Source organism: Scophthalmus maximus, chromosome 10, assembly GCF_022379125.1.
Source record: "Scophthalmus maximus strain ysfricsl-2021 chromosome 10, ASM2237912v1, whole genome shotgun sequence".
NCBI lineage: Eukaryota > Metazoa > Chordata > Actinopteri > Pleuronectiformes > Scophthalmidae > Scophthalmus > Scophthalmus maximus.
In genome coordinates, this window is record NC_061524.1 from 13897285 (window position 1) to 13920343 (window position 23059).

The 23059-nt window shown below is 41.1% G+C and overlaps 1 protein-coding gene across 1 annotated transcript; it reads right to left on the reverse strand.

Moving 5' to 3' along the window:
- Positions 1–165: 165 nt before the first annotated feature.
- On the reverse strand, positions 166–22677 carry lrrc1 (leucine rich repeat containing 1). The gene is made up of 14 exons (XM_035606371.2): positions 22017–22677; positions 14595–14712; positions 13894–13972; positions 12162–12251; positions 9242–9298; positions 9001–9064; positions 8108–8182; positions 7567–7711; positions 7019–7137; positions 5927–6010; positions 4478–4593; positions 3274–3446; positions 2076–2215; positions 166–1648 (listed from the first exon to the last, which is right to left on the reverse strand). Exons 1-14 carry the CDS (start codon positions 22173–22175, stop codon positions 1490–1492), a joined length of 1578 nt encoding a protein of 525 aa, XP_035462264.1. The 5' UTR covers positions 22176–22677; the 3' UTR covers positions 166–1489.
- Positions 22678–23059: the final 382 nt, after the last annotated feature.

Here is a 23059-nt window from a genome sequence, read left to right on the forward strand (position 1 = left end):
AAGCCAATATATTATTTGAATGATTTTTGATTATATGGATGATAAGAAATACCACACCGTCTTGCTTTTAACCACGACATTTAAAAGTTAAACTCAAATGAGATGACATGAAACCAGCAGGTATTTGATGTGACTAATACAACTGAAGGAATAACAAACATGTTGTTTGGTGTTGCACTCATTTTATTGATCAGTGGTTAAAAAGTCCTCCAGATCTCCAGGTCCAGCACCTGTTTGAGATCCGCCTTGTGCAGTTTGATCAGGAAATAATTAAGAACATAAAAACCATCACTTGAACCAATTTCTGAGGTCCAATTTTTTTGCAAATCAGTTTAAAACAAAATAATACAACTTATCATGTACCATAATAAAAGAGTAAGATCTGAGAAACACTGAGAAGTGCATTCAAGTGGAACTTCTAACAACTGCATTTTGAGAGGATGTCATCCTAGCGGTACAAACCTCTTTCTCACCAAACCTGTGACGATTATTCTGAACAGTACTCTCTGTTAGGCAAGGCAAGGAAAACTTTTTAAAAAAAATATACAGCTGGTTTTGGCATCTATTTGAAAAAACATTGCAAAGCAGTGAAGCACAGCACATATAAATAAGATGGCATTTGTTATTCCTGCATAATTATATTGCAGGTGAGTCATTTAACTTTGATGCGCATAACTTTATTCCAAACTTAATTAACCAAATATATTCATTAATCCAAAATAAAGGTCTTGATATTTTACAGATGAACAAAATGAGGATCCAAAGCCATCCAATCACCCATTGACAATTATATGCTTTGAATAAGACATTAGTGACTGTGTTTTGTTCATTGCTTTGATTTAAAGAGGAAAAAGAAAAGAAAAAAGTACCAGGTTTGAAACAGAGAAGAAAAAGGTTGAAAATCTGCAACTGATTAAGAAATTTACTATACATATTTATTTACATCTGAGCTGCCGAAAAGTATAAAAGTATCAATATTCACAAAAGACTATACAATAATCCTTAATCAGTAGGTCCAAAAACTCCTGCTTTTGTTTGCTCAAAATGTAAAAAGAAGTATTTACCCAGTGTTTTAAAAATAGATATAGAACAAATATATATAATACATTTAAGAAGATTTGACCATATTATAAAGACTTATAATAGTGCAACTACCTAATGTAAATTTTTAAAAAGAGGCATTTTTAAAAAAAAGTATTAAATCTTTAAAATATCTTTTAAAAGGAGCATCTCTGTGCAGATTATTGCTGTGGACGTTAATTCGAAAGAAGGAAGGCACAGCGGCCCTGGTCGACTGAGTCAAACACGTTTTACACAGGACTGGGGATGGAGTAAGGTTGCAGGCGTCCCAGGGCTTAACCAGAGGAGGGGTAGGCCACAACGGGGTTTGTGGGTAAAAGAAAAAAAACTAGGGGGTGGGGGTGGGCTGCAGGGGTTGTGCAGGACGACACGGTGAGAGACAGGAGGTAAAAAACATTTGAGGTAAAGGTCACACAGACGTGGTCACTCTATCTGCAGCGTTATTGACCTCATTTTTGTTGGAGTCCAGGCCTTTGGCAGCGTTCAGGTCGTTGCGGAGGTTCTCGGCCGCTTTCTTCATCGTCTTCAGCTCACCAGGGTGAGGCGTGGCCCGCCGAAGAAGAGTTCCCTGTGTGAATGAAAGATTCAAATCAGTGGCACATTTGCCTGATCTGCAGCCAAAAGAGAGTAGTTGTATGCACCCTTGTCTGGGTGGTGAGCAAAGAACAGATGAGTTAAAGGAGGAAAGGTTTCAAAATAACTGAACGTCTTTACAAAATGACTATTAAATTATAAAGCCTTGGCCTTCAAAGTAGCAAAACATAATAGAGACACTTCAAATCAAATATGCTTGTTCGCAACAACTTGACCGAGCTGAACACCGGCAAGCATGTCAGCAATGTCCTTAATCTGCATTCAGACATGTACTTGAGTCCGGATATTTTCCTGAAATTTTCCAGCATTTAGCTAAAGCAGTCACAGTAAACACCCAGTGCATCCCAGAAACTCGTTCATGTGTTTCTAGTAACAGTAACATAGCTCAATGCTACTCTCACCTTGTCGTCATCCTCCTCCTCCTCATCATCCAGGAAGTGGATGGAACTGATCCGGTTCACAGCTTTGTTGTCCCACGTATCGTCTGCCATGTCATTCACCAGGCTCTCCAGGGCTCCAAAGCGGGCAAGATTATCAGAGCCTGGGGTTGATTTTATAGGAGACAACACAATTTGTGTTATTGGAATTCACGCATTGCACAAAAATGTTCAGAATGAATAGCGGTGAAGTAAAAATTTTGGCATTTTTACAATCAATACGGTTGTCATGATTGCTTCTCTGCAATCTGCCAACTCAAGAAATGAAAGCTGTCACACAACCCAGCACTTATAAGAGAGAGCCTGAAACTGCCAGATCACAGTTTCAAATCCCGGCTTAGTCACAGGCTTACAGCAACGCAATCTTCCCTGCCCCCAACTTCAGTTTGAGCGTCGCACGTCGGACGTCCGCCCCGTCTTACAGCTGCATTCTCTCCCACAAGAGAGATGGCACGTCACAAAAATGTATGTATAAATGTAAACATTTCTTTGGGGGGGACAAACTTTTTTTTTCATTTTTACAATGCAAAAAAAGTCAAATTTTTCAGGGAATCGCAAATACTGATTTACACTGTGGATGACAGCAAAGAAAAAAACTAAACAATTAACTGTAGTATCTGGCAGAGATAGAGCCGGGCCCTCAGCCGCATCTATACACCCAGTGGGCGAGCTTTTAATGGCAGCAGGCCAGCCGCTGCTAAGCCTCTTTAGCTGTCCAATCCACTGCATTTCTGAAAAACACAACCAAGGAGGGCCTCAAGGGACAGGAGGGGGCCTGATCTGTTGTCGGGGCTGTGATCCCTTACAGGACCTCATAATCGAGATATACTGTACTGCAGGGAAGGATCAGAGGGCGCAGGACACGCTGTGCTTCCCCGAGCAGATCATGTGATAATGTCACCAAAACTGCAGGGCACTAAATGATGCAAGAACTGATGAGGAATATTACGCAAATGTCACAGCGCTGGCAGCGATGTCCTTTCCCTCCAGAGCACGCGTGACACTTCATGGGCATGGGGACATTGATCTTGCATATACAGTGTATACATGCAAACAGCGCACGTGCAAAGAAACACTGGTCATGACCACAGGTGCCGTCATTTCACTCAACCAGTCCTGAAAAATGAATACTGCTCAGGCCTCCACTTGTTAAACACATTACCTTTATTGTCTGGTTCACTCGGCTGCTGAGGCAGCAGCACGCAGGTCAGCACCTTCTCACCCGAGTCAGGATCCTCGTCGGTCTGGAAGGTGAGGAGAGGCTGCGACTGGTTCTCTGACAGCCACAAGGCTTTCAGCCGTAGCGTGGTCAGCGACATTGGTAAGTGGATGAGCCTGGAAACACAAACGGAACACAAGTCACTAACCAGCTCGTATCATATACTGCAGGATAGAAAGAAACCAGGAGAGATACCTGCCGGTTCTTATTTCACAACACTGCAGAGTTAAACGTTTAAGATTTGTTCTTGTGTAGCGTTAAGGATGCCGAACTTGGTCGTTGTTTTGACAGTGTGGAGGAAGGGAAACACTTCCCAGACACAGAGGTGGACGCGTGTGTGTGTGTGTGTGTGTGTGTGTGTGTGTGTGTGTGTGTGTGTGTGTGTGTGTGTGTGTGTGTGTGTGTGTGTGTGTGAGTGTGTGAGTGTGTGAGTGTGTGAGTGTGTGTTTGACTCAGGCAGCAAGAATTGCTGCAGGTTTCTCTTTAGACAAAGTTTGGACAAACAGGTAGTGGCAGAGAATCAGAGTCAAAACAACGTCCAACTGACAGCGAGTGAGTTATAATGCTTAAGGGATCAGGGAGAAAGTAGAAAATATTTTTCTAGTAGTATTTGTTGAGTAGGATAAAATAACAAGAAATAGTATTTTGTTAAATTTTTGGGTTTATTTTAATTTACTAATTTACCTTCGCCAAGGAGTTTATGTGATTGGTTCACTTTGTCTGTTTTCAGGATTCGCATGAGAGATTTTCTCAAAGGTAGATTTTGATAGGGATCGAGATAAGATCATCCATTATTCGTCCCACAACAGGGAAATTTGGGTCCGGATCTGGGTCCAGGAATGTTTTGCTGGATTCCTCACCGTTGCGAGTTGAGGGTAAAACTTGGGACATTTTGAGTCTCATCTTCACAAATAAATAACAAAATATGTGGGTCAGAAGGAGATGGGGATGCAAGTTTTGGGTGAAACAGCATAACGGTGGGGGGACTGCTTATCATTGACAGCGGTCTGTGCCCGCTGAATGCTACCGTTTATGCTTTAAAAAAATTTTTTTTTAAATAATGACACCTAGCTTGTGGTCGGTTGAGTGTGGTTTTACTGATATGTTGTTATGAACTACACTCTCCACCTTGTTGCACATACAGTACCTATTTCCGGAGACATCGAACACGTGCAGTTCTGTGGCTTGCGAAAGCTCTGACGGAATCCGCGTCAGTCTGTTCTCTCGTACACAGAAGACATTCAGACTGCGGCAGCCACCGATCTAGGTAAGAGACGAGACATCATGAATAGGCTGCATGTCAGTCACAGCAACAGGGATATGGAGTATAAAGTAGTATGTTTTGACAATGCCAGGACAAAAGACAGAGTAAATCTGTTGTTAGATTTGGGCACTTTGTCCCAGAATTGGAGATCTCAATGGTGAACTAGTTAAATGTCAATGGAATGTGGCAGAGGGACCTAAAATTAGGCACAATTAGTTCTGGTAGGCAGACAAAGCAGAGACTTGACGGGCTATGCTGAACTGCGGTCGTAATCTATTAATCTGCTCAGACGCAGACCTGCAGGAGCAGGATATCAGCAGCGCTCCAGAGAATCATCATGTTAAAAGGAGCAGGTTAAGCTCATCATTTAGACGAGTAAATATGATTAAGTGCTCCCTCTGTACACAGCAGAGAACGGACTCAACAGGAAATGAAGTATAAGGAGATGTCATGTGAACGCAGACAAAATACAGCCATGGGGGAATAAAAACGTTAGGAGCAACTAATCAACAATCAATGGATTCGGCAGAACAAAAATCGATACATCGGCCGTGGTCGTGCTGTGATTGTCACGCATGGCTGGCTTGAGAAAACAGTGACACCATCAATTCATTATCTAGGCCAAGTGTGTTGCACTGTTATTTTTTTTCTCCAAACACTGCAGCCTTTGCATCATTAAGACACAGGCCTATTGTACAACGTCTGAAGAAGCCTTTGAGATGAAGCTCTCAACCAGGCGTGTCCTCACTTAAACAGACAAGAGGGTAGAACAGCACGTCACACACAAAGACAACGGAGACGGAGCTGGGCAAACCGAGAGAGGGCCGAGCAGTAGAAGTGAACTGAGAGAGCACAGCGAGAGCACTGTTGATCCAAAACATGAATGAACTTTAGATAGCAAATGAAAATCTAAAAATGTACATCAGTGTTCTCAAACAGAGAACAGCTGACGAGACAAGTGACGGCAGCAGCAGCAGTTTGGACCTGAAGATGAAGAGCATGTCGATGTGCACCGTATACAGGAAGTTATTTGTGGCTTTCAGGCTTTAAATGTAATGTATTTTAAATCATTTTTTTCCGTTAATCACTGGGAAGATAATGTCTCATCTGTCTTTCTGGTTCCTTTGGTGAGAAAAAGGAGGGTTACCAGTCAGAGTTGACTGATACCCGTGTTCAGCAGTGAATATTTCAACCATAAACTTGGCTGTTGTCACATTGTCCATATGAATTTGTAGAAGATTTATCTCTGGATCGAAAAAAACCCACACACACTGTCAGTTTTTGGGTCTCACATATTTTTTTTAGGTGTTGAATGACAATTGAAAAGCTTACCTCCTTGGGGAGTGACATTAGCTGGTTTCTGTCACAGTTGAAGTTTGAAAGTAGCTTCAATTTCCCAATACTCCTTGGCAAACTCTGTGGCAACAAATAAATCAAAACAACAATAAGCCCAGTTTCCAAAATAAAAAAATAATCTTAAAAACCACAAAAGCATATTAAGAGCATTTCATTTGTGTCTTTACATTATCTTGCTGTTTAGAGAAACTTTGTTCCATGGGTCAATTTACCATTAAAAATGAGAACATCATAGACAACAAAGATCCATGATCCATGTGTCATCAGTAGAGCAGTGCTCTCATGCAAAGACAAAAGGGGGTGTGACAGAAAATCAGACGAACAGGTGAGAGCGGCCTTGACACTGATAAAATAGTTGTGTTAACTTTAAACTACAAAATCTATTTATTCCTAAATTTGAAAAAACATGGGTAATTTTGTTAGGTTCTTATTACATGATATCGAAGTTCACAAATAGGCCAGTCCAACTCAGGCTACTGGGTTTTAGTTTTCCCGTCCTGACTAGTCTGGCGTTTCTGTGCAACTAAAATGGAGAAGTTGGGAAGGGAGTTTCCCGATTAGTTCTTATCAGTCGCGACTCGATTACCAGGGGTGAAGGCGAAACGTTGTAATTACTTACTGAAAGCACTAGTTCCACCTCGTTACCTGTCCAAGAGAAGAAACCCCTGCTCTTACATTTCACCTATTGTTATTTCTCCTTCGTAGTTTTTTTCGGCAACTAAGTAACCAACTGCAGAGCGGATAATCTGCTTCCTGTTTACACCGGCACGCACATGCCCAGTGTACGTGAATGGTCACGTGATGGACAGGGATTAACACTCATACGGAGCTGAAATGCCTGTCGCCCATGTCGCCTTTTTGAAACGAACACTACATTCCTTTCTTCGGATGTTTCAAGTGTCAATGTTTAGTATATGTGTTAGTAATTATTTTAAGCATATGTACTTCAACGGTCCTCACATCAGCCTTGCCTATAGCTGGTTAACATGGGTAGTAGTCAAGGCCATGTGACGATACTCACACCAAAGTATTTTTCGACTATACACGTTAACACAGTTGCAGACATACCTGTAGATGGTTCTCTGTGAGCACAAGTTCAGTGAGACTTTCACAGTTGCCGATGCTCTCTGGAAGATAAGTTAGTTTATTCTGATCAGCTTTCAGGATAGAGAGCTTCCGCAGTTTTCCTGCAGAGAAAAAAAAATACATATTAAAGACATGATAAACATTGTTTGGACATTAACTAGCACACCAGTGAGGCAGTTGCTGTGACACAGGAAAATGTATGTTGCCATCTCTTAAAAGTGAGATTTATTTTTAGTTGTGTTTTCAATACATTCATATGGCAGACTCTTTTCTTCTGAATCACAATGAGTGCTTTAAAAACCACAGAGGAGCAAAAGCTAGTTATCATCCAAAATCGTGAGTGAATCTCTTTTAAACAAAAGACGAAAGGCAATGCAATGGTACAAGCGTGCCGGCATTTTGGCACACTTGACAGAGCCATTTTAATTGAAATGTTAAAGGGAAAAGCCGTATATTCCCATATGTGAGGATTACCCAGCGATGAGAAATAACCTATTAAATAGGCATCATAATGCTAACAAGGTGCTTACCAATGCTCTCAGGTAAAGCATCAATGAAGTTCTGAGACACCAGCAGGTCACATAGTGACAGCAGGCCTCCCAGCTCCTCGGGGAGGTTCCCCAGTTTGTTCTCTGACACATCCAGACACAGCAGGCTCTTCATACTGCCCATCTCCTGAGGTTCAGAGCAAACACATACATGTGAAGTTACAACAATACAGGGGGCAAATACAATCTCGAAAAAGCAGAGGAGAATGAATTTGAAACATTTAATCTCAGGACACAAGACATGTCTGTCCACTCTGATAATGTTATCATGCATTTAAGCAACACTATTTAAGAGGAATCACTGCACTGCGCAATTTTTTAGGTTTTGGCCGCATATTTTACATATATGTCATGATTTTCTTGGTCAAATTGTATTTTCTGATTGTATTTGAACTTTTATTTTGTTTTCGCTGGTCAAAGCCTTATAGCGCCAAATCACACTGCAATAAAAACTACTAGATGAATGTCTGATAATCAATAGAGGGAAATTAATGCTAGAAATACATTTGCATGCATAGCCTACCGCAGGTATTTCAGCCAACTGGTTTCCATCCAGCCATAAGTCCTTTAAGCTGACAAGGCAGCCTATCGACTCCGGCTGTGTGGGAGGAAGAAATGCAGGGAGAGAGACAGGAAAAAAGAAAAGACAACAAGCAAACAAATACAATATTAGCGACAACATACTTTTTTCTTTGAATCAAATTCATGGTGTGAACACACAGCAAGACCACGGGAAGCATAAACCCCCCAAAAAATAGTTGAAATTGGTGATGAGATATGGATCCACAACTCCCCCATATGCTTCAATAAATTCTTATTTGTTATTTTGTTTTAGGATTCACTGCACTACATATCTTCAAGAGGGTATTACACCTGCTGTGCTGTTTTTCGGCATAGTGGCTGCTTTTGATTTATCAAAAGTCAATTCAAAGATCTATTACGTTTATTGCATGTGACAGACCTGTGTCAAAATTATGGAAGTTATTGGGGGGGGGGGGTATTATCCAAATATTAATTAACACAACTGAGAGTAGAGAAATTCCAACATCCAAAAATGTGAATGCCTGTGTTCAATGTACACAAATCTGATGAATAAAGTCTAATTGAAATGAAGCACATGAAAAGCAATTTCTTTGCCCTCTGACTTTGCATTATCTGCAAGTAAATCATTCACCATCGGAGTTAGACGGCTCACATAAGATTACAGCTTTAAAACCAGAGTTCTAAACAGATGGTCGTCTTCCCATCTTCGTGATAAGAGGTGAAAGCTGTTCTCGAGGGATGCTAATCTTCTTGGACATGGCCAGAATGGGGGAAATGGGAAAGGTTTTGTTCTGCTCATTTCGCGTGAGGCGACATGTCCTCCTGCTGACTGAACAAGTAGCACCAGCATCCAGAGAAAAGAAAAATACTCACCAGACTGTATAGCTCATTATTTCCTAGGTCGAGTTCTTCAAGTCTATGAAGCAGAGATAGTGACCTGTGGTGGTTGACAGATGCAGGGGGAGTTAAAATGGAAATAAATTAAATAAATTTATTGCCTCTCTTTCATACTACGGCACACAAAGTGAACATTGGAGATATAGCTACAGCAATACTATATGTTGTGTATATATATATATCTCAACATGTACATTGCAGGTGGCTGAATACTTACTCAGGTAGGAATGTGAGCAGATTTTCTCTGAGTTCTAGTGATACCAAATTGGAAAGGCTGTAAAGACGGACGAAAAAGAAAGATCATCATACACTTCTGGAAACGACATGAAAACATAAACTCATACAAACTCATACCTCTCCACAACACAGAATAACATTATACATGATGCTTTTGAATGTTTCTCAAACAAAGAACTTGATATGGCTGTGTAACGTCACACGGCAATCAGATATCGGAGAGCAGGATGTACTTTAGAGGTGTGTCAGTCTTATCAGGGTCTTGAAATTGCAGCAGCATAAACAACTGCTGCATCTTGAAGAGCAAAAATGTGTTAAGTGGTTATCACAGACCAAAGTACAGTACAGTGCTGCTTATGTGCTCATGTAGGCCTCAGCTATTGGAATTTTTTGATGACAACTGCCATGTAGTTAAGCACAAAGTCAATCTTGTTGATCCAGACTAAATAATTCATCTTTTATGTGGGATTAGAGATGGATTTAAGAGTTATCAACTTTCTTCAACATTTTATTTCTGATCTAGAAATTAAGCCAAGTGAGCTCTATAACTGTCAAAAACTTGTGTGTTTAAACCAGTTCTCTCTTTAAGGACAGGCTCAACTTTGATGACATGCAATTCAACTGCTACTTTTTGTTAATCTTGCTTTCTGTCAGGGGTTTTTTTTTTTCAATCACCACAGCAAAACACAGAGCCAGAGATTAAAAGACGGGGGGGGGGGGGGGGGGGTGGATCTTCCAGCATAGTCTGTCTGAAATCTGGTTTTCGTGATCAGCCAAAAGATGTCAACAACCACCAAGCTGCATCAGACATCTCAGGTTCCTGTGAATGCCATTTTCTTTTTCTTTTCTTTGTGAGGAAACACTTGATGCAATATAACCCCTTAAAATTTATCTTATCCAAAACCCACTGCGTGTTGTTCCAACTGTGTTATGGTTTTCATTACCTTCTCCCCTGACAGAGAGCAGGCCTCGAGTCACTGCGTTACGTAAGATAGATAAAGGACATATGCGGGGCACATTCTGCACGGTGAGGAACTGGGTGTGGAGAGATCTCTTGAACTTTAAGTGACTTAGTTGGTAGGAAAATTGTAGATGTCATTCAAAATAATGTAAATCAGTCACATGCGCAGCTCAGTTTGTAGCCGTTGCCGTGAGAAACAAGGCTGCCAACTAGGTAGTCTACCAAACACAGATTTCTGAAAGGAATAATCATTTTTCCTCAATAAATCTTTTTTGGGCGGACATAGAAATGAATTATTTATATGGAAAAAACTGTTGCTAGGGAGCACATGGTTTATAGGAGGGCAGACAAGAGACAACATACCATGAATATTATTAATGACATTTCCAAAGCAATACTCAGTTCAAAGCAACCATGAATTAAAATCTTAGTTGAGTTTGGTTTTACTGTGTTTATGTTTGAGTTTTGAAACCTTTTTAAAATCAAACCATTGATGATCCATTATTGTATTATTGGATCTTCGTCAATAAATCTATCTGGTGGGTTCCAATTAATATAGGTCTATCATAAGGCTGCATAACATCAGATTAAGCCTCAAAATTGTACCATGGCGTTGTTTCAAATTCTACGGTCCTGACCTGTGAACACTAAAAATATGCTTGCCACCATGCTTGCATTATCTTTGAGAGGTTAAGCAATAATCTTTAATTTATGGCACCACCGCTTGCTGGGACAAATCTCTGTAGTTAAGCTCGAACCATTTCAGCAGCTATCTAATGGTTAAAATATGCCTTCCAGACCGCCGCCAATAATCATTCAAAATGTAATGCTGTAATACAGTAATCAATGTAAAATAAAGTGCCTTCAAACAAAACAACTCTATTGACAAATGATTTTTCTTTTTTTAAATCATCAATTAAAAAGGTGTATTAAAAAAATTAAAAGGTGTTTTTTAGCAATGGTCGATAGTCGCCCCTGAGAAAGCCCCGATCACATATCGGAATATTATCACATTTTTAACCACAAGTGCACATGTAGAGTAATTAAAGGAGTTTAAGTTCAGTTTCCTTTGACTTCTAAACTTCCACCAAAAACTTCCTTTGTGGCAATTTGACCTAAAAGCACATACTTCTGTAATTAAATCCAATTAGAGCTGAACTCTACGGGAGACCTCATGGGAATAAGAATGTGGGCAGATGCAGTTTCTACCACTGCGGATTATATGGCATCTCTCAACAAGCCTTTTTGCCTTTTACGAACAAGGACAACGCAGCCAAAGAGCGGACACTGACTGATGTGTCTGTGAAGAGTAACGTGGTTGGTTTGTTTTCCCCTAATGCAGTGACATCGAGGAGAATTGATTCTAATCAAGGGAATGGGATGTAAAACACATCCAAGCACATTGCAATGCTTTGTGAGCTTCTTTCGATACTGTAATAGTATTAACTGCATAATGTTTTGTGAGTGTACAGAAGGAGGTATACCAATGATCTCGAAACATTACATATTCAGCTATGAGAGAGCTCTGTCATACCACATGTGATGCTTTTACACACAATACAGTTTAATGTCTGTTAAGAGACATAACATCACAAAGGACATCGGTTCAGTGTCACTCCACTATTTATAAATTGTAATCGTTTATGAGAAAAAAATTGTTATTTTCCCTCTGCAAAGACTAAGACAAAGACTAAGAGTAGAACAGAGTGACACATTGGATGTGCCTTCACATCCACATTACATGATGATATGCACTTCAGGCAATGAGCGCATCAAGATGCTTCAAAATAACACAATTACATGAAATCCAAACGTTATTTTAACCTTAGGTTATGCATTTGCGGTGCTTCTATAAAACTGTGGAAAATGTTTTACTGGCAAAGAGGAAATCCAGTAAATCCAGCCGAGGCAAACGTGATGAAACAGTGCATGCACTTACTTTCCAATGTTTTCTGGGAGAACTTGCAATGAAATATCATTGATGGAAAGGCATGTTAGATTCCGCAGCTCTGGAAAGCTTTCAGGTAACCTGTAAAAAAAAAGAAAAGAAAAAAAAGAAAAAAACACAATGTTGTGAAACACCAGCAGAAAATTTAAAGAGATTCATTTTAATTCAAATTTTTTAAATCTGTCAACTAATGTTTTTGACATTGACACTGCAGATGAATATTGGTTACTGGGAAAAATAGAGGACTCTAATCCGATAACCTTTTTCAATATGTCTGCTGAACTGTAAGCAATCTCAGGCAATGGTTTACCAGCACTTTGGGAAGGCAATAAAAGTCTCTGCACTCAGGTCTCCTACAAAAAAGGGATTGTATGTAGCCAAGCTCCCATTTTCTAAACGAACACATCGCCAAGACAAAACTGTCTTTTGTCAAGTTTTTAATTGCTCACATTATCGCCACATTACCACAGACTGGCCAGATGGGACGACTTAGACACTAGTTGTGGTCACACTTTGATCCATCACAACAACAAAAGAATGCTTGCATCCTTTGAGATCTGGTTATCTCCATATTGGTGGGAGCCACGAATGTACATGCAAATGTCTTTTGAGCGTTCCTACAAAAATGTGGGTGAGACTAAAAAAAAAAGGCAACGTCTGTACAGTATGTCTCTCCAGAAAGAGTATTTGGGACGAATGTGAGCCAGAGATCAAGAAAGCCATCAACAAGTCCCATAACAGACAAGACATCACCTTCAGCCTGCTGCTGGTGTTTGTAGCTGGCACACTCACAAGTGTTGAACTCCATGTAAACTAAAACTGGCTGTTATAAACACAACGTCCAACCACTGAAATCCAAACTGAAACCTGCCATAAATCATAACATGAGTCATGACCGGTCCTTTAATAAAACAAGTAATACAGAAACCCACAAAAAAATCTATTTTCCATCTAAATTTCATATGTGAATGTACCTTATGTTATTGTTATTTATTTTTTGTTAGTTATGTTTATAGTTACAGATTGGGCCTTTAATATGCCCATTCATTTACTGTGTGGCAGAACAAAATTATATCACATTCCTGCTCGCCCACAGTTGTAACATGACCTTTACTATGAAACTGTTCAAAGAGGACTACTGGAAATTTAGATTACTACTGTGGAAAAAAACGAGCATTGTGTGTGCGTGTGCTAGCACATGTGCACTTAAAAAGTATTGAACACCGATGCCTTTCTAATACTATTCATTGCTGCCTCCTGAACTAGTAATGTGTTTTCCCCTGCTGGGGTATAATTTAGACTTAGCATCATCCAAATAATCAAAAGCAAACTACGCACAAATCTACAATCTGTCAAGGAGATTGTATGAATGCACATAGTTGAAGGATTACCAGCAGGGGATCTCAAAAACACACAAAATTTTGAAAACTGAAATGTGAATTTCTCTCCATAAGACAGATATTTTCTATTCATTTTCACACATGTACTCCATGTTTTTGTCATCCCGATATTTTTGAGATAAACTGTTCTAATCTGAATAAGTAGGTCTGTTTATGTCAAGTTTAAAAATCAATATATGTGAAATATATAGTTTAAGTGATATAACAAACCCTTGCAAGTGAATATTTGAGAAGAGATCACTATTACACTATTAAATATGACTGACAATTCGTTTACCTCTTTTTTTGATAAGTAAAACAACATGATCTGTGGGAGTACCTACCTTGTTAATGGATTTCCACTGAAATCTGCCACTTGGAGGGCTTTGCAGTATGAAATGCTCTCTGGAATTTCCATAATATCTGAATTACAGAAAAATGCACGTTACGACACGTCTAAATGGCTCTTCTACTCAAATCTCAAAACATGTTCTTGCAATCAAATACAAACAAACAACACATTCGGCAAGAGTCAAATAACACACGTCAAAATAACACATTGTAGAAAAAAAACATTCATTACAAAAAGAATACATGAAAGACATAACGTCACATAAAAACAGAACAATCATGCTGCGGTCATGAATGCAAATATGGTCTTTTTTTCCCAGTAGTTGGGTTGCTCAGGTCTCTCTTCCATACGATTCATTCAGTTTGGACCAAAATAAAATCAAATGTGCGACTGTGCAACACACGTGCACTTGACCGGGACTCTACATTAATAGGACAGTGTGTGAACTGTTTGCACCTTGTTTTGGTTTGAATTTGGTTTTGCCATGAAGCCAAATCTGTGAAAAGGCCTCTGCTCTGTTGCTGGAGAAACCTCACCAGTGCATCTAAAGGGAATACATTCGAGTCTCTGCAAACTGGGAGTGGGAGATTCAGGCTAATGCAAACCAGGATTTCTTCTTTTTTTTCTCATGCTTGTCTATTGCATAAGTTTCACAAATGAGGAGAGTAAATCTGTCAGTGTTGTACTTCTCACCATTTCGAGAGACGTCCAGTTCTACCAGCTGCATGAAGTTGGCTATTTCTGGTGGAAGTCTCTGGATCTCGTTGTCACTCAGGCCAAGTTTTCTTAGTTTCACCAGCTGGAAAAATGGCTAAAAAGACAAAAAAAGAGATGTAGCTTCAGTTAAAAAGTAAAAACCAGTCAGATACATCTTAAACAATTGGTTTACTTGCAGCAGCATGCACCTTGTGAAGATTTTCTTTAAATAATAATGCGGGAGTGCACTGTAGTTCTTATGTTTAAAGGCAGTGCACATTCCCACAAGTGTTTTCAGGTTGACGTTGAGTGGGGCTATGACGGGACTATGAAACATCCAGTTCTCCGCCTTGTGTAATGGATGTGGATAGCAAGCAGAGAAAAGGACGGCAGGTGACTAGAGGACTTGACTGTAACCGAAAGCAAGAAAAAGACTTAGGTTAAAGGCAGTTTTCTAGTCAAAAACATTTAGCATGAGAATATATGCGTACAGTGATGAAGGCAACAATAAAACCAATTTTGAGCAACATGATCAGTTTTGCCTGTGTACTTTCAATTCTTTGCTCTATTTGCGCTACCTTCCTTAACAGCAAACTTCTCGAGTAGCTTATTGGATTAGCAGACACAGACATCTCCTACTTCACCGAGAAGCCATTTCTGAAAAATTACAACTGACAGGACAAGCAACCCAGGCCGCTACGTACAGAGTACAGATCTTTGTTGTCAGTTTCTGAGAAAGAGAGATCCAGTTGGCACAGTTCTTTCAAAGGGCAAAAGCAATTTTCACAAGCACATACTTGACGCCCATAACAAGAGCAGGCAGAACCTTGCATGTTGGCAAAGCAGGTAGCTGACAATGCTGCTTCAGGTTTCCCTAAAGTTTGGGCATAAACAGAACAGAAAAACTTCCCCTTTGGCTTTTATGCTTTCTCTGCTGTGGCCCGTCACAAGGCAGCCCAACTGGCAACGAAGCCTCATCGATGAACACAGTTTCTAAAATCATAAAGTTCCATTCAATTACTGAAGCTGACTCTTAAATGTGCTCTTTTAATCTGTGTCCCGTATGGTGCAAAAAAAGTGGATTACGTATCAAGTTTCTGCTTTTAATATACTTCTATAATTTAGATATATATCGTCTGCTGTGAAAAATCCATTGTGACTAACGTGAATTCAAGCTGAACAAGCCTTTTTTACAAACACCTGTTTGATAAGCCAAAGGTTTTGGATGGTGTGTGATGTTAAAATCTGGCAGGGGAACACTTCACTCATTCAAAGGTCAAACATTTTAGGCTGTAGAAAAAAAAAGGGTCTTTATTATTTAAGAGGGAAACCTGGACCCGCGTATGGTTCCTGTTTATAAAGGTAATTTCAAGGCTAATGAAGTGAATTGAAAACGTTACTCATCTACGATAGCTATAATAGGTAGATATTGTCCAACCCAGCTGTTATAAAGGTTCATTATTATCAGTGCAGCTGGTGCACAGGCGACCAATGCAGCTCATTATTGTAAAATCCGCCTCAACTTTTCAACACATTACCAGCTGTAATGATCTCTGATTATTTTTTAATGATTGTGCCACTTGCAATAATACTTAACTGCCACTGCCCTCAAAGTACAGGACCCAGTGACTACGCTTTCCTTCTGCAAGTTGAATGTGGGCAATGAAGAAGTGGAAAAAAGCAAAGCTATGAAAGCTAACAGGCCGCACATAACGAAACATTAAGGTTATTGGACTGCCAGCTCACCTGTGCATCTGGTCTTGGCTAATGGCAGTAGGCAATCTGTAATATTCCTTTGCATTTTGTAAAAACTCCTTAAACTGTTCCTCATTATCCGTGGACCATATCCATAAAAACGGATCATATTTTAATAATGTGTGCACAAGAAGTAAGGCCCAAGAGTCCAAAAGTCAAACTCCACCCTATTACAAAATGCACTTTCCATTCCAAGGTCTTTATGGAGTACAAACAGTCTCTAATCCATCATTTCATCGAGCAAACAAACCTGTACTCCTACAAGTAATCACTGTCTGAGCTTTCGCGATTTAACCAGCTTAATTTCACTTTCACATTTTCCTTGTAGAAAACACTTTGAGTAGCGACAGAATTGAAAAAGATTTAATTGATACCAAAGCCAAAATCAACTCTGATTATCGGTCGGACTACATTGCCTTAACGAACTCTGATAAATTTTTTGTGGGAACAAAACTTTACCTTAACACATTTTCAGCATAATGAAACTGTTTTCTTAGAGTCACCTCTATGTTGAGCAGATATGGACCAAACTAAAAGGTCAAAGTACACGCCAATTGAATTTTTCTCAAAGGTGGTTTCTGTCATTTTAGGTAGTTCTTATTTTCAGGTGTTAATTCTTCCAGGAAGGTTGGTTTAATTTAGTTTAAGTTTTGTACAAAAGGGAGGAAGTGGAGAGACGCTTCATCCATGTTAATATAGTCTACGGTTGCAATGTAGAGAAACAGAGCAGGAAAAAAGGAATGTCTGTGAGCTGGCTGCAGCAACAGTCTGTCTGTCATCATCTAAATCCAAAGAGAAAACATGTAAAGAATTTGTTTTAGTTTTGGTTTTCTCAGTCAAAGAAAAAGTCTGCCACTCCTGCCTGCGTGGCTCTAAAGTTATTACAACGTGGGATATTAACCCTCAGTAACGGACGTGCTGCTTGGTTTGGAAGCAGTGGCACTGTGTCAAATACATAGCATTCCTGGAATTTCAACCCATCCCGTCTAGAAAGATGTTTCAGGATATTACATGTGTTTCAATGTTTTCTTGAAATGACCATTTTACAGATATTACGAGCGTCACTATCGCCACATTTCTTTGTGAAATGAAAACACGCTTTGGACCTTTCCTTCCATATCCACCATGAATCCAATTGTAAGAAATACATGCCAGCATTGACAGAAAGAATTAATTAGGCATACGATTCCGCTGTTTCAGATGATTAGGATGTGGGGCTTCCCATCCCGAATCCCAAACTGTGACTGTAGTCTCAGTCTCCAAGTCTGTAGTCAACAGCTCAAAGAGTTGTCTCTGTCTCGATGAAATCATTAAGGGAGTCTTGGTTAGTGCAGACTTGTTCTACGCCCCTCCTTCACAACACAGCAAATCTCAGTCAGAAGCAAACTTTGAAACCTTCAGTATCAAGGACTCAAAGGGAAAAAAATGACAAAAATAAAGAAAGGCAACAAGCATTGTGATCCTCACGTTGACGAGCTCACAGCGACAGAAAACCTGTTCTTCCTGTTGGTGTCATTCAGCAACACGCCCCCAACAGTCACCCATGTGTGACACACCAAAACCTAAACAGGCTGAGTCAAGAATACATCAACCATCTTCTCAGCTCCCGAGTCAATGTTTGAATCTTCAGTTTCACCTTTAGCACCGATGATGATGATGATGGTGGTTTTGGGAGGCAAGTACGTGGATTAGTGCACTGCAGGCTGTCATGTAATAAAACAAGATGCACGTTTGTAGTGTGGTAACAAATATTCTTTGCACAACCAAACCAAAATTTATACTATTCAGCATTAAAAATAAGTATTAAAAACGAGTTTTTCCATTTACCTGGACAACATTATAGGCTACATGTATATAGTTATATGACAAAAAACACACAACTACACCTCATGCTGATTTCATTTGCCAGGTCACAACCCGATAGCAATAAATACTTAAGTAAAAGAAATGAGTATTGAACTCTTAGACAAGTCTAATTCAGCTTTGACTTTAAAGCTACCTGTAAGTTACACATCCACATGCACGTGTTAGTATATCACAGTGTCGGCTATAGACGTGAAACTGTCTCCACCACAACCACGGAGCAAAAACTGCAACGTCCTTTTACCACAGTTCTGTCTTTTCTGGACGATCACGTGACAGTTTCTATGTCAGTTCAGCCACAAGCATGCTGCCTTGGGATTCGTAGCACCACTTTCTTAACCGCTTCTAACATGTCATGACCCCGGCAGGTTCCTGTCTCAGACCGGATATTGCTTCTTCTCGCCATCACCGACAATCGCTGTGCGTCAGTTTTGAAAGACCAAGTTGTTGGTAAGGACAGCAGGCCCCCCGCCAACACCTAGTGATGCCCGAACTTGAGCCGCAACCAATGATTATTTTTGTCATCAATTCATTTACAGATTGTTTTTCTCATTTAGTCAGTTCATTTGTAAAATAATGCCCATCACAATTTCAATGAAATAACTAACAGCTGGAAAAATATAATAATCTGAGGCCTGCAACTAACCGTACGTCTTTAAAACTGATCAATCGTCTAAGTTAACCGAAAGACTCCGATACAATTATCCCCAACGTGAAATCTGACCTCAGACTGCTTTGTTGACTCTACCAACAGTACAAACTGTGCTTCACGTCGTCTCACTCAGGAGTCCTTCTCGAAGTATATACACCGAGATGTAAGAGTTGTTATTAGAATAATAGCAAAACGTAAGATGAAGAGAAGTGGTCATTTACAAGTCTTTGACACAGACACCAATGCCTTTTCTATGTTAGTTTCACTGGAGCTGGAGACACTGGAAACAACATCCATTTTTAAAACTGGATGAACATGCAAACACGTTTCAGCAGCCAGCTAGTCCTGCATTCCCAGTCTTCGGTGACGGTTAGTTTGACTGCTGCTTAGTAAGGTAATGACTCTTATCTACAAACCAGTCTGATGGTGCTTCAGGGAAAACTAATTCGCTTATTCAGTCCACTACCTAAGAACTAGAATAAAAAATAGAAATTGGGTTCAGCCGTTAAAATACAAAAATGCACTTTGTGTCTCCAGGACTATCTACTCGAGTTCAACTTGCCTCATCTTGTTACTGTAAAAACACACCTTTGCCATTTCACCTTGCCATTAAAAGCTGCCTTGTGCATGTTTTTATCTGCCCACTGGTGGAAGTGATTGACTTGCACACATGCTACTGCGTCTATATAGGCTTTGTTTCATCATTGCCAATACAATAATAAAGTGAAGCGGTCAGCGTTTATTCAGTCGGCCACCTCCGAGGCAAATGTCATGAGGCCACGGGTGCAGCGAGCACTGGAGTGGACTGATACGAGGGTTTATCCAGTGGGACGTTTCTTGGGTTCGCTCAGCAAGCATTGATGACATTAGTCACATGCCGGAGAACACCATAAACAGTTTCTCTTGTTGGCGTGCAACAAAAAAAATGTGCCCCTCTATCCTCTAAACATACTTAGAATATTTCCAGCCTGTGTATAGCTGTTTCTAAATTGTCAAACAGTTGTGTTTGTGTTCACGATGAGAGTGCACCAGCTAATCACATCTTCAGACCACGGACAGAGTTCTCACTATGCCAGCGCCTAGTTCGTCAGGTGCGCTGCGTATGGTTTATGGTTTTATTGGTCTGTATACTTTTCAATTCAGGCCGATGATTCATTAGAAAACACTGGCCCACAGAACTGCATGAGCGAGGCGACAACAAAACACATAATGCCGTCTTTGTTTTCGGTCAGAATACCTGTTCCTGTCTTTTCTTCTTTGGACAAAGTGAGCAGTGTGACGCGACCATGGGAGCTGGTGAACATTATCTCTGTTTCATCCAATTTCTATGGGCCTGCCAAGGCTAGAAAATGTTGTTGTTTTTCTTCTGCTGTATGGAAAGATATGTGCACATCACATTACTGGATGTTCTATTCAGTTGAACGTCAAGAAAGAGAAAAACGTTGCAAAGGCACAAAATAGTCCACACTGTCCTTCAATCCTATCAGCTGTACATCTGACGCATCAAGGCCTTTAAGTTATATGAGGTCAGAGCTGTTTTTCAAGGCGCTAAGTCTCATTCCGTACTCTGTCCACCCGTCAGGAACTTGTCAGCTGTAAACCCAATATGTTAACAAATTCACTCCTCGTCATTAAAAGGTTACAGTGATAAAACCTAACAAAAAATTTTGTCAGGCTCAAAATACACTCGCCAGAGCGGAACAGAGAGAACCTTCAGCGACAAAACCAGTTTGGCTGCAGAAGTTAAAAGGAACATAAACAAAGTCTGTAATCCTTTGCCTCGCTGTAGAGGGCTCAAGTCTATATGAATATCGGATACATCACAGGTCAGACTGTGGCAGCGACAGCTTCGAGCTCGGACACAGAAAAACACAAAATGATCAAGCGTGCAAATCTTTTAACCGGTACCCCCCTTAATCCAGAGCGCTGGGGTCAGAAGTGAGAAGGACGGGCTTCTTGTATCTCCACCTCACCAAACTGAATTGTTTCTATGAAATATAAATAGAGCCACAGTGGTGGAGTACTTCAATCACCCCATGATTTACAATGTGTTTGAGTGTGTCAAGGATTGTGGTCACTGATGTTGTGGAACATCCATCCGTGGAATATTTATCCGGTGGTGAAAAGACAGATATTATTTTGTAGCCTGGTACTTTCAACACAACACTTTTGTGACCGATTCAAAACTGCTTCCAAGAATCACTTTGTAAACTCGTTTGAGGAAAAGATACCAATCATTCACAAGTACCGGATTATCAAATGTGAGGATTTATCTACTTTTCACATGATTAAATGAACATCATCAGATTCATTTGAAGGAATTACTTTGGGAGCTGTAAAATCAAACAGTATGTTTGTTTCTTTCACTCATTTATGTTGCATGAAAATTGTTTCAATGATTTCCATGCCAAGTTATAGATATCGGTATTTGGTATCGGCCGAGTACAGATATCACACTTCGACGAAAAAGCTTGGTAAGCAGATCTTTATACCTTAAACTGATTGAATTGAAAAGTTGTACATGTCAAGCCTATTTCAATAAGGAACCTTCAACGTTGAGTTGTCTTATTTGGAAGAGTGAAAGCTTCTTCCTGCTTTGCCTTCATATCACTAGTGATCACATCTACCGCAGAAACAATAAATGTTGCTCATATTCACCATCATTCAGACCCAATATTTCAGAAATAGTTTGACCTCAGTGTTCAGTTTAGTTAAACTCTACTTCCTGTGAAGAACTGGGTATTTCGGTACAGTCGGTTGGGACCTCACCTGCCCAAACAGGTTTGACATATTAGACACAGACGTCGGGCCTTGGCCGTGACATCTCAGCTCACATGTCCGATGGTCCAACCACGACGAATGCATTCGGTGGCGGTAATGCGCCATAACGCAGCTTGCCAACCGCCAACAAAAAAGGGAAAAAGAATTAGAATGCATTGGGGGGGGGGGGGGTGTCCCACCTCCACGTTTGAGCCATCGTGCCTTGCTGCTGATCTCGCATTAGCGTGGTGCCCGGGTCCCGTCTGATCGGCTCAGCTCCGTGTCAGAGGGACACGCTACACGGGACCTGCCTCCCGAAGACCCCCGGCGGGAGCCGTGGCCGTCGTATCGGGGGGGGGGGGGGGTTGTGTGCGTTTTGTTCCGCTTACCTTGGGCAAGTCCCGCAGTTGGTTGGCATCCAGCAGCAGCTCCTCCAAACTCCGTCCGTAGCGGTAGATGTCGTCGGGCACGTAGAGCAGCGAGCAGTGGCGCTTATCGATCAGCTCCACGTGACGGTTGCACCGCCACAGGGGGATACAGTGAAACATGCTGCGGACGGATCGCCTCGGTCCCGTGCGGTAAACAAACAGCGGGGGGGGGGGAGGTGGAGGAGGGGGGGGATGCAACAGATTGCTCCGACGGGACAGTCGCGGACTGGATTCGCCGTCAAACGCGAGCGGAGCGACGAACACCGAAACTCCAGCTGCTGCTGCTGCCGACGACCGCGACGAACATGGGGACTCGCTCTCCGTCGTCGTCTCACTTTGGTCACTTTTGTAGGCACCTGTTTTTTTTTTCCCTCTCTCTCTCTCTCTCTCTCTCTCTCTCTCTCTCTCTCTCTCTCTCTCTCTCTCCCCCCGTCTCACGTCGACCCCCCGCCGCCTCTTTTCTCTTTTCTTTTTTCAGAGCCCTCTCTCTTTCCTCGGCGGACCTAACCTCTCGGCTACATCTCCGTGTGGAGGCGGGCAGCACAAGCCTCGTTCTTTTTCCGTCTCGTCCCGGAGTTAATTTCCTCTCCCCGTCCAGCTTCTGACCCGGAACACTCACTCCCTCATTCCAATCCTACGTCACCGTTCCAGGCCGCTCCTCCCTCCGGTCCCACCTCCGGATAGTCCCGTCCCGCACAGGGCCGCCATGGTGGCGCACGGAGGACCGACGACAGCGCGGGAGGGAGGGAGGGAGGGTGGCCCCCCCGGGCCCCCCCGGGCCCCCCCGGACTGAGGGCGGACACCCAAAAGAAAAACATATTTTCCTAAATGACAATCATTTAAAATGATTTGACATGTGGCTGTTGTGAAATATTGGCTACATTATTAAAGTTATTTTAAAAGCGACCAACACTTTTTTCATATATAATAGTCTGTATGTGGAATCAATGCCACAGGTTTGTGGCCTTATAATAAGTACTTTTACTTTTCATAACTTGAATACA

Excerpts from the sequence above, each read along its gene's own strand:
- lrrc1 (XM_035606371.2), bottom strand. The coding sequence starts at position 22,175 with ATGTTTCACTGTATCCCCCTGTGGCGGTGCAACCGTCACGTGGAGCTG. Across the intron at positions 3,447-4,477 it reads TTCGATGTCTCCGGAAATAG|GCTCATCCACTTACCAATGT; the intron begins GTACTGTATGTG and ends TTGTGTTTCCAG. Across the intron at positions 2,216-3,273 it reads GAGTGAACCAGACAATAAAG|GCTCTGATAATCTTGCCCGC; the intron begins GTAATGTGTTTA and ends AATCAACCCCAG.